Below are 13,190 nucleotides of genomic sequence, written 5' to 3' on the forward strand. Positions count from 1 at the left end.
CAATTTACAGGGTTTGCCAAGGTCATCATTAGCAAGAAGATTTAGGATTGTAGAGTCTCACCCCGTGTGCGCAGTTCTGAGCAACCTTTCTTCGGTTGTGATAGTGAAGCAACATAATCAAGGCTCCCCAACACTCCCAACTCCCCCTGAGGTAGTAGTCACACTCACTAGTCCAATGAAAATGGTCTGAGTAACCTTGGTAAAGGCTCTAAGACAATTTCCCCCAGCACAAGACAACCTGCTTCAGCTGGATTTATTTGTCATGATCCAGGGAATAAGTTTTAAGTGTGTGAGAGCAGAGATAGAATCCACTGATGCTCTGTTGACTTTGCTGCACAGGGGTGTGTCTACCTGGGAATCTATGTAACACTTGACCAGGACAGGTTTCAGAGGTGGACTTCAGGAACGGTTCTCGAGGAATGCAAAACTAATGTGGGGTAATGGCAGAAACTCCCTATTTCGCTGCAATAAAGAAGAGCCCTCTACAAAATTATCACCTTGCCCAGGTTTTTGTACATGCTGCAGAACAGACCCTACAAGGTGGCTGTAGATGCAGTGACAAGATTGTTATTATAGGATGGGACGTCTCACAAATAGCTCTATCGACACTTAGCAGGAGCCCCTATGAGTGGTGTGCAGCTCTCCAAAATCTATGCCTGTACTACTGAGCAGCGCAATTACTGGTGGTGAACGACAGGCCTTTGAGTCTTAGCAACAGCTGGCTCTATACGTGGACAGACACTGTATGGGCTTAAGGGGCTATCTACGCCACCAGTTGGACCATTTAGGTATGTAGTCCCACAGAGGTGGTGGTTCAAATCTGGAAGAAAGCCAGGCAGAAGTTGGAAAGGGAAGGAAATGTGAAACTAGAAACACCCTTGTAGGAGTTAGATCGGTTGGCAGATTTGCAAAGGTTGGAGGGGCAGAGGCAATGCGACATGCTGGGGATATCAAAACTGGGAGACAATTGGGATGCCTGGGGGCTTTATTCCTTTGAGGAGCTACAAAGACAATACAAATTGGTGGGATCACACCACTATAGATGCCAACATGTGAACCATGCCCTGGCAGGATATGGGGACAGGCTGCAGGAAGTGGCAGTCCAGATGCCGCTGGAATATAGACATTTGGCAGCCCGCTGCACCGACACGAGGCCACAGATTTATAGACCAGCAATGAGCAACAGTCAATACTCTCTAAAAAACTAATTGGAAAGAGATCTAGGAATCTGGAGGACCAGAAGTTGGGGGAGGAGTGCTGACACACCAGGGAGGCGGCCTATGGGCTGGGCTCCGATTGGTGCAGCTTGAGATACTCCGCTGGCGTACTTTAAAAAGACCAGACTATCCCGCATGGAACGACAGATACTGAGACATGATGTTGCGCACACTATGGGGATGCCTGTGGCTCCAGCCCTACTGAATTTAAGTGAGCTGCCAAATTTTGATAGTAATAGGCGAGGCTCTGACACTGGCGCTGGTGCTGGTGACTCAGGGCATTTGAGGCGGAAAGACATTACTCAATTACACTTTATTATTGTGCAATGCTGTTCTAATGGTGGCAAGGAGGGATATTGTTTCAACTATGGGATAGCCTGGAGGTTCCTACTGTGGAGCAGTGGTTGGCAAACTTAGACTGGTGTATGCAGGGGGAGATGTTTGTTCATAAGGCACAAGGCAAGAGGTTGTCCGAAGAAATTCAACAAGGTATGGGGCCCATGGAAAGAATTCCAGAACATAGGATGAGTCGGCTGAAGACGCCGAGAGGGTGGGGGCAGTGTCCATTCTGTGAGGTCACAGCAAGAGAGGCAGCCCTAAGGGAAGGAGCGGTGAGGAGAGATTCTGCGTGTACTGCAAGGACATTTATAGGAAGATTCCTATGCTTGTCTAGATCCATAATGTTGAGAATAAGACTGTGCGACGTGTAGACTCTTACCAGTATTGTTTGCATGGTCTATAACAGCAACATTTCATTAAAAGATTTCCATACAATAAGAGGTTGAGCGAGTCCCTGTACAAGGGCCAGCTGATCAAGACGTAGCTTCTTCTGGTTCCTAAGGAGATTGCACAGGGAAGTTGAGCTCAGTTTTTCTGCTGGCAGTCTCAACTGCAGTTCCAGCCTGGCCAGGAAGGTCCATGCCCTGACTCCTCCTCTCCCAGTGATTAAGCACAGCTCCCAAGCTGTGCTGGTAGAAGTTTTGAAGTAGAGCCCAGAAGCCAGTGAGCAGAGAGAATCCCCACCTGAAAGCAAACACAAGGCTTTTCTGCATATTGTTTTATCCCGTCAGACGTACCTTTTGAAACAGAAGAGGTACAAGAAAAAAGCAGAGGTGCCAAGTGGCACAAGTTCATTCTGAGGCTTTTTTCTCAGACTGCTCACCCTTAAGAGGCGCTGCAATCCTTCGCCACAACAAATGGTGTTTGCTCCTCAGGTTCAGCTACATGACTCTCAGGAGTCTCACTTGGCACAAGCAGTCTGTTTTCTCAGGATGTCATCTGCTTTGGGTTCATGCCTGGCTATCAGAAACAGAGGACTTCATGGCAGACCCTACACTAGCAGGACCCACCTCGGCTCCCCTGGGAGTCAAATGCTGCTGTTGTCTCAATGCTAATATATCCTTGGCCCAGAATTCTTCTTGTTTCCGAGAAGAATGAACCTGAAAGAAAAGAAAGCTAGGGAGTCCATTCAAATCCCTCATCCTCCAATTCTTTGGTTCCTAAGAAAGAGTCATGTCTTTGTCTCTGTGAACCCCAAACTAAGTCTTTGGTGGTGAACACTGTGCAGGGCGAGGTGTTTTTCACTAACATAATTAAGGTGATTACGTGTGCTACGACCAATGTTTAAGAAATGCAGCTGTCACAGGGGTAAGTGCTGTCAAGGCCTGCTACAGGATGCATCTATCCTGTTAATTTGACTGGACCACGTCCCTGCTGAGAATATGCTCAGGAGGTACAGAGAGTCACGCTTAACCAGATCAGGCTGACCTCAGCAGAGAGAAAGCATAATGTAAACTACTAATGGCCCAGAAATTAATATGCTCTTTAGCCCTGATCCATACATGGATCTTAAGCCAGAAGTCAAGGAATACTTATCCCTGTTTGATGTACAACATGTAATAAATCCCTCTCAGGATGAGGCCCTCCAGCAGCGCTAGTTGGGCACCGTCATGGAAGCGTATCATCCGAGTGGTTCCATTAAGATCACTTCTCCACTTCATGCCAGCAAAGGGTTTCAGTCTTTAAATCCTTCCAAACCACTGGATCCTCCTTTTCTCCAAGTCAGCAACTTCAAACTCTTGAGAGGGAAGAACAAAACGACTTCCCTGGCCTCTACAGTGAGCATGGATCCCAATAACCTCCACAGGGAAAAGCTGCCCTCTTTGGAATCATCAGGAGACCCACTACATGACAGTAGGGAAAGCATTCTCTCCACTTCCATGACCTGCAGGGCCTGTGATTCATAAAGCAGCTATGCAGACAGCTACAATGGTGAGAGGTCTGCCAGTGCAAGCACGGACCCCAGCTCCATGCAGCAGTAGGTCATATTTGCTACTAAAGTTGGTGTTTGCAGCTGAGTGCCCCAATTGCAGACTATGCATGCTTGCAGTTCCTCTTTACCAGTCAGGTCAGGAAAACATAGACAATGAAGACAAAAGGCATAGCTATGGGCAATCCAGAAAATGTTAACAACCTCCACACATCCCTGGCTCAAAGCATACCACAGTAGCATGCCATACTGTACTGCAAAGCGGCAGCCCCTAATGCAATCCTTGTGCACCAACCTGCATGACACCTGCAAGTCGGTATGGTAAAAAGCTGGTGGTCCAGTCTGTCAAACAAGCAGCAACAGATGATGTTCACATCATCTAGTCTTGTAAACTAAACATGGATCTTCACAAGGTCTACACTTAACTGATTCTTCCCCTAAAGAAGACCAAAGTCTTAAATCAGGTGTAATGAGCATTTACAAGCTGGTTCAACAAGTATCGATGGCTGTCAGAAGCTAATGCGTTACGCAATTACCACCTTGTTCCAAAAATATCAAAGTATAGAGTTTTAAGAGTCTCTCCAAATGGAACTAGACCTGACAAGACTCCAAGCTAGACTGAGACCCGGTGTCACTGGCTGCTTCCCATTCAACAGTTACTGTGCTAAACTGGGAGACCTCTGTTGGCCTTTCCTTACAGCAGTGCCCTCGTGTAACAGAAAGTCCCCCAGGATTTCTATCTCAACACCCTGGATCTGAGCCCCACTCGCTTGTGCTGGAATTGGTGGCCCCAAATGTAGGAGGCTAGACCTCTATGTAGTGTGCAAAACTAGGCACATTGTGCAGGGGGTCCAGGAAACCACACTTGCTTTCCAGAGGTAAAAATTAGACTACCTAATGCTCCAATTTTTAAGGTAGCTGGTCGAGCAGTTAGGTTAATCCAGAAGATGTGCTAAGTATTTCCTGTACTCACAAATCCAATCATGCACCGCACACACTCAATAAGTAACTCAAGACCAGAATTTATAAAAATACTTCAGACTTTATATACATTTTAAGACCAAGATCTTTAGGATACGTTAAGTACTTTTTGACACATGACTTTATAAAGTTTTAATAAAGTTAGTCTTTCTGTGCGTAATTACGCACCATAGGAATCAATAGGCAGTCACTTTTTAAAATGCATTAAAATCGTACAGTTGGGCTACCAGACTCTTCTTTTGTAGGATGGTCGAAGTAGTCGGTGGGCACACTGTGCCAGCTGAAGAGCCTTGGCCGGCTCCCGGTTCCATCAGGAGCAGAGTTGGAAATTCTCTTGGCACAGGCACAGGGCCACCTGGAAAAAGGAGCTGGTTTGCAGATTTAAAGATGGTGCCTTGGGGTCCCCTTGGGCTGTTGAGGTCGCAAGGGGTTGGGGACCCGGGGCACACAGCAGATGCTGCGATGGAGGGCCAGGGCAGCCGGATGCAGGCGAGTTGCAGGTCTAGGATGCTGTGCGGGAAGGGACCCTCTGGAGCTGGAGGTAAGTCTTCTTCTGAGAGTCTTGCAGGACGTCGAGGGCCCTCAGGTGGGAGGTCCAGGGTGTCACTGAAGTCCCTCGAAAGGGGCTTACTCCTGATCCAGTTGCAGCTCTTGGTCAGCTGTTTTTGGCGATGTCCGACGTGCACTGACCACTAACTAGGGTACTGGCACAACTCGGCCATGGGAGGGTGCTGTGCCATCAAAGTTGGCACACTTCAGGTCTCGTCCGGGCTGTCGTTGGTGTGTTGTCAGGTCCGGCTGCGACTTCCGGTTGCAGAGATATCGTCCAGTCGGTGAAGTGACCCTCACCAGTTTGCTGGTTCCTGATAGGTTTTTTGGTTTCTTGAGTGATGCCTCCACTCAGGAGGGGGATCTCGAGCTATATGTGCAGCCTGGAGCTTCTTGGGGTCTTTTGAGGTCAGTCCAGTAGTCAGCTCCTCTGCAGTGGCGATTGTCGGGACTCTGGTGCAGCAAACAGGGGTCTTGGAGCCTCTTCTGGTGCAGCAGGTCCTCTGTTCTCGTCCTTTCGGGTTCTTTGGTGCTGTCTTCTTTTCCTCCTGATGAATCTGGTTTCTTGCTCTAGGGGAGCCCACTAACTACTGAATTTAGTTGGAGTTTTAGGGGGAACCTGGTAGTATCCAATGGGACACTTAAACTTGGGTGGCTACACCCACTACAGTAACCACGTGCTGTGGGAAGGGTCACTTCCCTAAACCTCACTGGATATTTTCCTGCCATCCAACATGGAGAAAAATGAAATGTGGGGATCAACTTCGCCTGCAAACCCCTAGGGGTGGTGCATGCTCAGTGAGACCCCTCCTCCTACCCTTTGTGTGGTTTCCCACCTTTGCTCCCACCAAAAGTATGGGTTGACAAAGGGGGAGGCCATCTGATGCTAGCAGCAGGCCTGGGGCTCAAGTTTCAATGGTGGTAGCCCTTTTGTAGCTCATCGCCAGGAAAGTGCACATTCCTGAGGGAGGGGGTTTTAGCTCCTCCACCCAGGAAGGGCATTGTTTTACAAACCAGAGATCCAGGGTTCTCCCCCAGGTTTGTATATTGGCTGTCTGAAGTGGCAGGCTGGAAGGAACCAGTCAGCAACTATGCCAGTTAGGTTAGCTTTTGGAGGGGGCACCTCTAAGGTGACCCCTGGGTATTTTTGGGGTTAAATCCGATACTGGTACCAGTTTGGATTTATCATCCTGAGCTGTTTGATACCAAACAACCCAGGGTGCAGAGTGGCAATCATGTAGCTGGGGAACTCATGTTTGACCAGTGTCCAGTACATGTACTTAAAATGGCTGCTCTGTTCACTCACTATGTCCCAGGTTTGGCAAGGACAAAAGTGGGGGCTGTAGGAAAGTACCATCTTGCCTGGCATGTTACCCCCATATTTCACTGTATATATGTTGTTTTAGTGTATGTGTCACTGGGACCCTGCCAGTCAGGGCCCCAGTGCTCATAAGTGTGCCCTGTATGTGATCCCTGTGTGATGACTAACTGTCTCACTGAGGCTCTGCTAATCAGAACCTCAGTGGTTATGCTCTCTCTGCTTTCTAAATTGTCACAAACAGGCTAGTGACCAATTTCACCAATTCACATTGGCATACTGGAACACCCATATAATTCCCTAGTATATGGTACTGAGGTACCCAGGGTATTGGGGTTCCAGGAGATCCCTATGGGCTGCAGCATTTCTTTTGCCACCCATAGGGAGCTCTGACAATTCTTACACAGGCCTGCCACTGCAGCCTGAGTGAAATAACGTCCACGTTATTTCACAGCCATTTACCACTGCACTTAAGTAACTTATAAGTCACCTATATGTCTAACCTTTACCTGGTAAAGGTTGGGTGCTAAGTTACTTAGTGTGTGGACACCCTGGCACTAGCCAAGGTGCCCCCACATCGTTCAGGGCAAATTCCCCGGACTTTGTGAGTGCGGGGACACCATTACACGCGTGCACTATACATAGGTCACTACCTATGTATAGCGTCACAATGGTAACTCCGAACATGGCCATGTAACATGTATAAGATCATGGAATTGCCACCCCAATGCCATCCTGGCATTGGGGAGACAATTCCATGATCCCCAGAGTCTCTAGTACAGACCCTGGTACTGCCAAACTGCCTTTCCCGGGGTTTCACTGCAGCTGCTGCTGCTGCCAACCCCTCAGACAGGTTTCTGCCCTCCTGGGGTCCAGCCAGGCTTGGCCCAGGAAGGCAGAACAAAGGACTTCCTCAGAGAGAGGGTGTTACATCCCCTCCCTTTGGAAAAAGGTGTCAGGGCTGGGGAGGAGTAGCCTCCCCCAGCCCCTGGAAATGCTTTGATGGGCACAGATGGTGCCCATCTCTGCATAAGCCAGTCTACACCGGTTCAGGGATCCCCCAGCCCTGCTCTGGCGCGAAACTGGACAAAGGAAAGGGGAGTGGCCACTCCCCTGACCTGCACCTCCCCTGGGAGGTGCCCAGAGCTCCTCCAGTGTGCTCCAGACCTCTGCCATCTTGGAAACAGAGGTGCTGCTGGCACACTGGACTGCTCTGAGTGGCCAGTGCCAGCAGGTAACGTCAGAGACTCCTTCTGATAGGCTCTTACCTGTGTTTCTAGCCTATCCTACTTCCTAGGTAGCCAAACCTCCTTTTCTGGCTATTCAGGGTCTCTGCTTTGGGGAATTCTTTAGATAACGAATGCAAGAGCTCATCAGAGTTCCTCTGCATCTCTCTCTTCACCTTCTGCCAAAGGATCGACCGCTGACTGCTCAGGACGCCTGCAAAACCTCAACAAAGTAGCAAAGATGACTACTGCAACCTTGTATCGCTTCATCCTGCCGGCTTTCTCGACTGTTTCCTGGTGGTGCATGCTCTGGGGGTAGCCTGCATCCTTCTTGCACCAGGAGCTCTGAAGAAATCTCCCGTGGGTCGACGGAATCATCCCCCTGCAACCGCAGGCAACAAAAGACTGCATCACCGGTCCTCTGGGTCCCCTCTCAGCACGACGAGCGTGGTCCCTGGAACTCAGCAACTCTGTCCAAGTGACTCCCACAGTCCAGTGACTCTTCAGTCCAAGGTTGGTGGAGGTAAGTCCTTGCCTCCCCACGCTAGACTGCATTACTGGGTACCGCGTGATTTGCAGCTGCTCCGGCTCCTGTGCACGCTCCCAGGATTTCCTTCGTGCACAGCCAAGCCTGGGTCCCCGACACTCTAACCTGCAGTGCACAACCTCCTGAGTTGTCCTCCGGCGTCGTGGGACTCCCTTTTGTGTCTTCGGGTGAGCTCCGATTCACTCCTCTTCGTAGTGCCTGTTCCGGCACTTCTGCGGGTGCTGCCTGCTTCTGTGAGGGCTCCTTGTCTTGCTGGGCGCCCCCTCTGTTTCCTCATCCAAGTGGCGACATCCTGGTCCCTCCTGGGCCACAGCAGCATCCAAAAACCCTAACCGCGACCCTTGCAGCTAGCAAGGCTTGTTTGCGGTCTATCTGCGTGGGAACACCTCTGCACGCTTCTTCACGACGTGGGACATCCATCCTCCAAAGGGGAAGTTCCTAGTCCTCTTCATTCTTGCAGAATCCACAGCTTCTACCATCCGGTGGCAGCTTCTTTGCACCCTCAGCTGGCATTTCCTGGGCATCTGCCCAATCTCGACTTTGTCGCGACTCTTGGACTTGGTCCCCTTGTTCCACAGGTACTCTGCAACTTTGGTTGCATTGCTGGTGTTGGTCTTCCTTGCAGAATTCCCCTATCATGACTTCTGTGCTCTCTGGGGAATATAGGTGCACTGTACACCTACTTTTCAGGCTCTTGGGGTGGGCTATTTTTCTAACCCTCATTGTTTTCTTACAGTCCCAGCGACCCTCTACAAGCTCACATAGGTTTGGGGTCCATTCGTGGCTCGCATTCCACTTCTAGAGTATATGGTTTGTGTTGCCCCTGTACCTATGTGCTCCTATTGCAATCTACTGTAATTCTACATTGCCTGCATTACTTACTTTTGCTATTGCTGCATATTTTTGGTATTGTGTACATATATCTTGTGTATATTTGGCATCCTCATACTGAGGGTGTTCACTGAGATACTTTGGCATATTGTCATAAAAATAAAGTACCTTTATTTTTAGTATATCTGTGTATTGTGTTTTCTTATGATATTGTGCAAATGACACCAGTGGTATAGTAGGCGCTTTGCATGTCTCCTAGTTCAGCCTAAGCTGCTCTGCTATAGCTACCTTTTATCAGCCTAAGCTGCTAGAAACACCTCTTCTACACTAATAAGGGATAACTGGACCTGGTACAGAGTGTAAGTACCCCTTGGTACCCACTACAAGCCAGGCCAGCCTCCTACATATATTGCTCATGTAATCATGCCTCACATATAGTATGATGTACCGTGCCTTAGGGCTGTAAAGCCCACCAGAGGGGTGACCTACCCATAACATATTCAGTGAAGGGTGGACAAGGCACACAGGGAGTGTGCCATGTCGAGATTGCCTTTTTAGGTTTGCCCCAGTGCACTCAGCCAGCAATGGCAGTGAAGGGTGCATCTGGGTGCAGGGCCCTAGAGGGTGGCACAATCTGTGTTGCTGCCCTCAGCGGCCTACTCATAATATCCCATGCCCTGAGTACTGGGGTACCCATTTACTAGGGTCTTACGGTATTATATAAGAGTGTATCCAATTGTGCCAGCATCACAACAGATTTAGGGAAAGAGCTCTGGCACAGGGAACCTCGTTAGCTGGGGCCCTGGGCACTACAACTTCTAGGACACATCAACATCAGGCAAAAAGTGGGGGCTAACCATGCAAAAAAAGGCCTCCTCTCACACCAATCTGTCTATCCTCTTTACTGCAGAACTCCAGGGTCGCCTGTCCTATCTGGCCTTTGGGAAGCACAGGCAGGCTCATTGCACCTCTCAAGTGTTACTGGGGAGCCGTCCCCACCCAGTACAGTCTTTTTTAGAAGTCACCACACATTGCAGTCTCTTAAGTTACACCACGACCTTTTACCCCAACTAAAAGCAGCAGTGTTGTATTACCTTTATGGGTGTAATCAGCCAGTCACAGTGAGAGGGAAATCCAACCCCTCAGAAGACAACAGTGTAACAATTTGTTCACCCATATAGGAAAGTGAAACCATGTACAGCCCATGTTCAACAAGAGGGAAATAATTCCATTATCAGTGTTTAGCTAATATGAGTATTACATCCTTTGCTGCTGGTGAACAGGCACTGAGTGCCAGCACAGCAAAATATCTCTGTGATACTTTTTTGATACAATAAAAACATTGGTATACAACCGTATACCAATTATTTTAGTGATAGGGGGTCTTTCCGGAATAAGTGAATATCCATTCAAAAGACTCTTAAAATGTAATCTAACTTCTGGCATTAAGAGAACCTTATATTACTCACAACCTGTCCCAAAAACTCCAGGTGAGTATATATCCCTTCGCAGGGAATAGCTGCTGGGCCCACGTATGCCTGGTAAGGACATATTTTGAAACATTTCCAGCCCCTAAAATTAATGCCACAAGTGTCCAGTATCACACATGGTGCAAGGACGAAAGAGCTATGCATTGTGGGCCAAGATGCACACGTCGGATTAGGAGACCCCTATAAAATCACAGCACTCATGTTTGCTGCGAATTCTGTAACGTAAATTGATCTTGTGTGAGCACTGCTGCTTGGAACAACAAGAGAAGAAGGATCTAAGGGCCAGATGTAGCAAAGGGTTTTTCCCATTCTGTGTCAATGGGAAAATGTGTTCGTACATATGGCCCTCAGACCATGAACCACGTGTTCCAAATAGAAGAAAGCAATATAGAAATGAGGAAAATAACTGACAGCAGAAACCATTATGCCATCTGTTTCATCACAAACCAGAGACCAGTCAAACCACCATCTCAGAGGTAGGGATAATGCCAGTAACTATAGCTCAGCAGATGAAACTCTGCGTTCCTGGTGGGATCAAGGTCTCTTGATTCCTTAGGGTTGGCGTTATTTACTCACCGAGAGAATTACTGATGCTTCCTTTCATCTCCGAGTCCTGGCCGCCCACAGAGCAATCTCCTCGCTCTTCCTTGATGCTTGGTAGAATAGTTGGTTTCATATCTGCCATGACTGTAAAAAATCTATATATTAACAAATCAGTGTACAGGAAGGAGACTCAGAATACAATTACCTAGCAGTGCATGAAAGGGACTCGTAGAAAAGGCCAGGACTGGATTGGAGTGGTTCAGTGTCAAGGACGCTCAGTGCGAGCTGGGAAGAGTAAACAGGGTGTGGGGGCTGAACCATGCTGAGGCCTCTCTCCAGGACTGAGGGAAGGATCAGCCTCTGTGTGACTTTCTCAACATCCGTAGGGGAGTAGGAGCATGAGAGACTCTCCGTCACCGCCGGGATTCAGAGGGGGCGATTGGAAGCCTTTCTCAGGAGGCCTTGTTTACTCACCGGTAATAATATTGAGGCTTCTCTGTATCTCACAGTCCTCATCATCATGTTCCATGGAGCAGTCTTCTGCCTTGTGCTTGATGTTTGCCGGAGCAGCAGGTGATGTCTCCACCATTACTGAGAAAAATCAAACAAGACTCAAGAGAAATACAATCACAGAAAAGCATCTATCAAAGGCTGAAACAAAATGGACAAGAAAGGAAGAGGACGAGGGAGAGGCAGAGGAAGAAATGTGTGAAGATCCGTGACTTCTCTTCTAATATTAAACTCTCACTGAAGAGTTACTCCCGGCTCCATCCTAACCACTGCTGTTGAACTTATATGTTGTGCCTCTATGTGAACAATCACACAATTTGGGATTCTATTTCTGCCGGCACATTGATGATACTCAGTCATACCGGATTATGGTCTGCACGAATAACATCCATGCTCCCCTGCATGTAACCGGCCAGGGCATGGGTGAGACGGACTAAACTGAAACATCCTCTGCAACAAGGCTGAATTCCTTAAGCAGGACAGAGGAGAGGCAGGGTCTCTTTGTGGGCCTGTGTGAAGGACCCCTGCTGCAGGCTGGGGAGAATAAACAGTGTAGTAATTCTGAAGCCTCTGTCTGGCATTAAGAGAACAATTAGGGTCTATGTCTTTGTAAACATCTGTGAGATACTAAGGGCCAAGGGAAATGTACGACTTTCAACAGCTCTTGGATTCTAAGGAGTAAAGGGAGTAAAGACTCTTGTGTAGTCTCTGTCACCTTCGGGAATTAGAAGGACACTTGGAAGCCTTTCTCAGGAGGCCTTGTTTACTCACCTGTAATGATATTGAGGCTTCTCTTTATCTCACAGTCCTCATAATCATGATCGATGGGGCAGGCCTCTGCCTCCTCCTTGATGATTGATGAAACAGCAGGTGTTGTGTCTCCCATTACTGAGAAAAATAAAATAAGACTCCTGAGAAATACAACACAGAAGAGCAGGTAAAGAACAAAATGGTCACGAAACAAGAGGACGAGGCAGAGGGAGAAATGTGTGAACTTTTTATACTTTCACCCTTCAGAGTTACTCAAGACTCAATCTTAACCCACTTCTGTTCACCTTCTATGTTGCACCTTTAGGTGAACAATTACACAACTGGGGATTCTCTTTCTGCCGGTACACTGATAACATCCAGTCATACCAGAAAATGGACTGCACGAATAAAACACCCACCTGCATGTCACGGCTCAGGGCATGGATGAGACAGATAAAAGTGAAAAATATTCACCAAAAATGCTTAATTCCTTATCCTCTGTCTCAAACCCTGTAGGAAGTTGGCTCTGTATATACTATTTCAAAGTAAGAAATAGCATGCACAGAGTCCAAGGGTTCCCCTTAGAGGTAAGATAGTGACAAAAAGAGATAATTCTAATGCTCTATTTTGTGGTAGTGTGGTCGAGCAGTAGGCTTATCAGAGGGTAGTGTTAAGCATTTGTTGTACATACACACAGGCAATAAATGAGGAACACACACTCAAAGACAATTCCAGGCCAATAGGTTTTTATATACAAAAAATATATTTTCTTAGTATATTTTAAGAACCACAGGTTCAAGATTTACAATCAATACTTTAAATGAAAGGTACTTCACTTAGGTACTTTAGGAACTTTGAATCAGCAAAATAGCATGTACAGTTTTGGCAAAAATGGCAATAAGCTATTTTAAAACTAGACACTGCAAATTTCAACAGTTCATGGGGGAGGTAAGTATTTG

General features: G+C 47.8%; 2 protein-coding genes across 2 annotated transcripts in view; one reads left to right on the forward strand and one right to left on the reverse strand.

Moving 5' to 3' along the window:
- The window catches only part of LOC138287350 (zinc finger protein 84-like), a 239,428-nt gene that overhangs the window by 122,550 nt on the left and 103,688 nt on the right, over positions 1–13,190 (forward strand). The gene's annotated exons all lie outside the window — the stretch shown is intronic.
- Positions 1–13,190, reverse strand: part of LOC138286968 (uncharacterized) — a 417,069-nt gene that overhangs the window by 4,963 nt on the left and 398,916 nt on the right. The window contains exons 19-21 of the mRNA XM_069227337.1: positions 12,253–12,369; positions 11,446–11,562; positions 11,005–11,115 (exon numbers count right to left, since the gene is read on the reverse strand). Coding sequence (XP_069083438.1) covers positions 11,005–11,115; positions 11,446–11,562; positions 12,253–12,369 — 345 coding nt within the window. The remainder of the gene's footprint in view (positions 1–11,004; positions 11,116–11,445; positions 11,563–12,252; positions 12,370–13,190) is intronic.

The sequence above is a fragment of the Pleurodeles waltl genome, chromosome 4_1 (genome assembly GCF_031143425.1).
Source record: "Pleurodeles waltl isolate 20211129_DDA chromosome 4_1, aPleWal1.hap1.20221129, whole genome shotgun sequence".
Lineage (NCBI taxonomy): Eukaryota > Metazoa > Chordata > Amphibia > Caudata > Salamandridae > Pleurodeles > Pleurodeles waltl.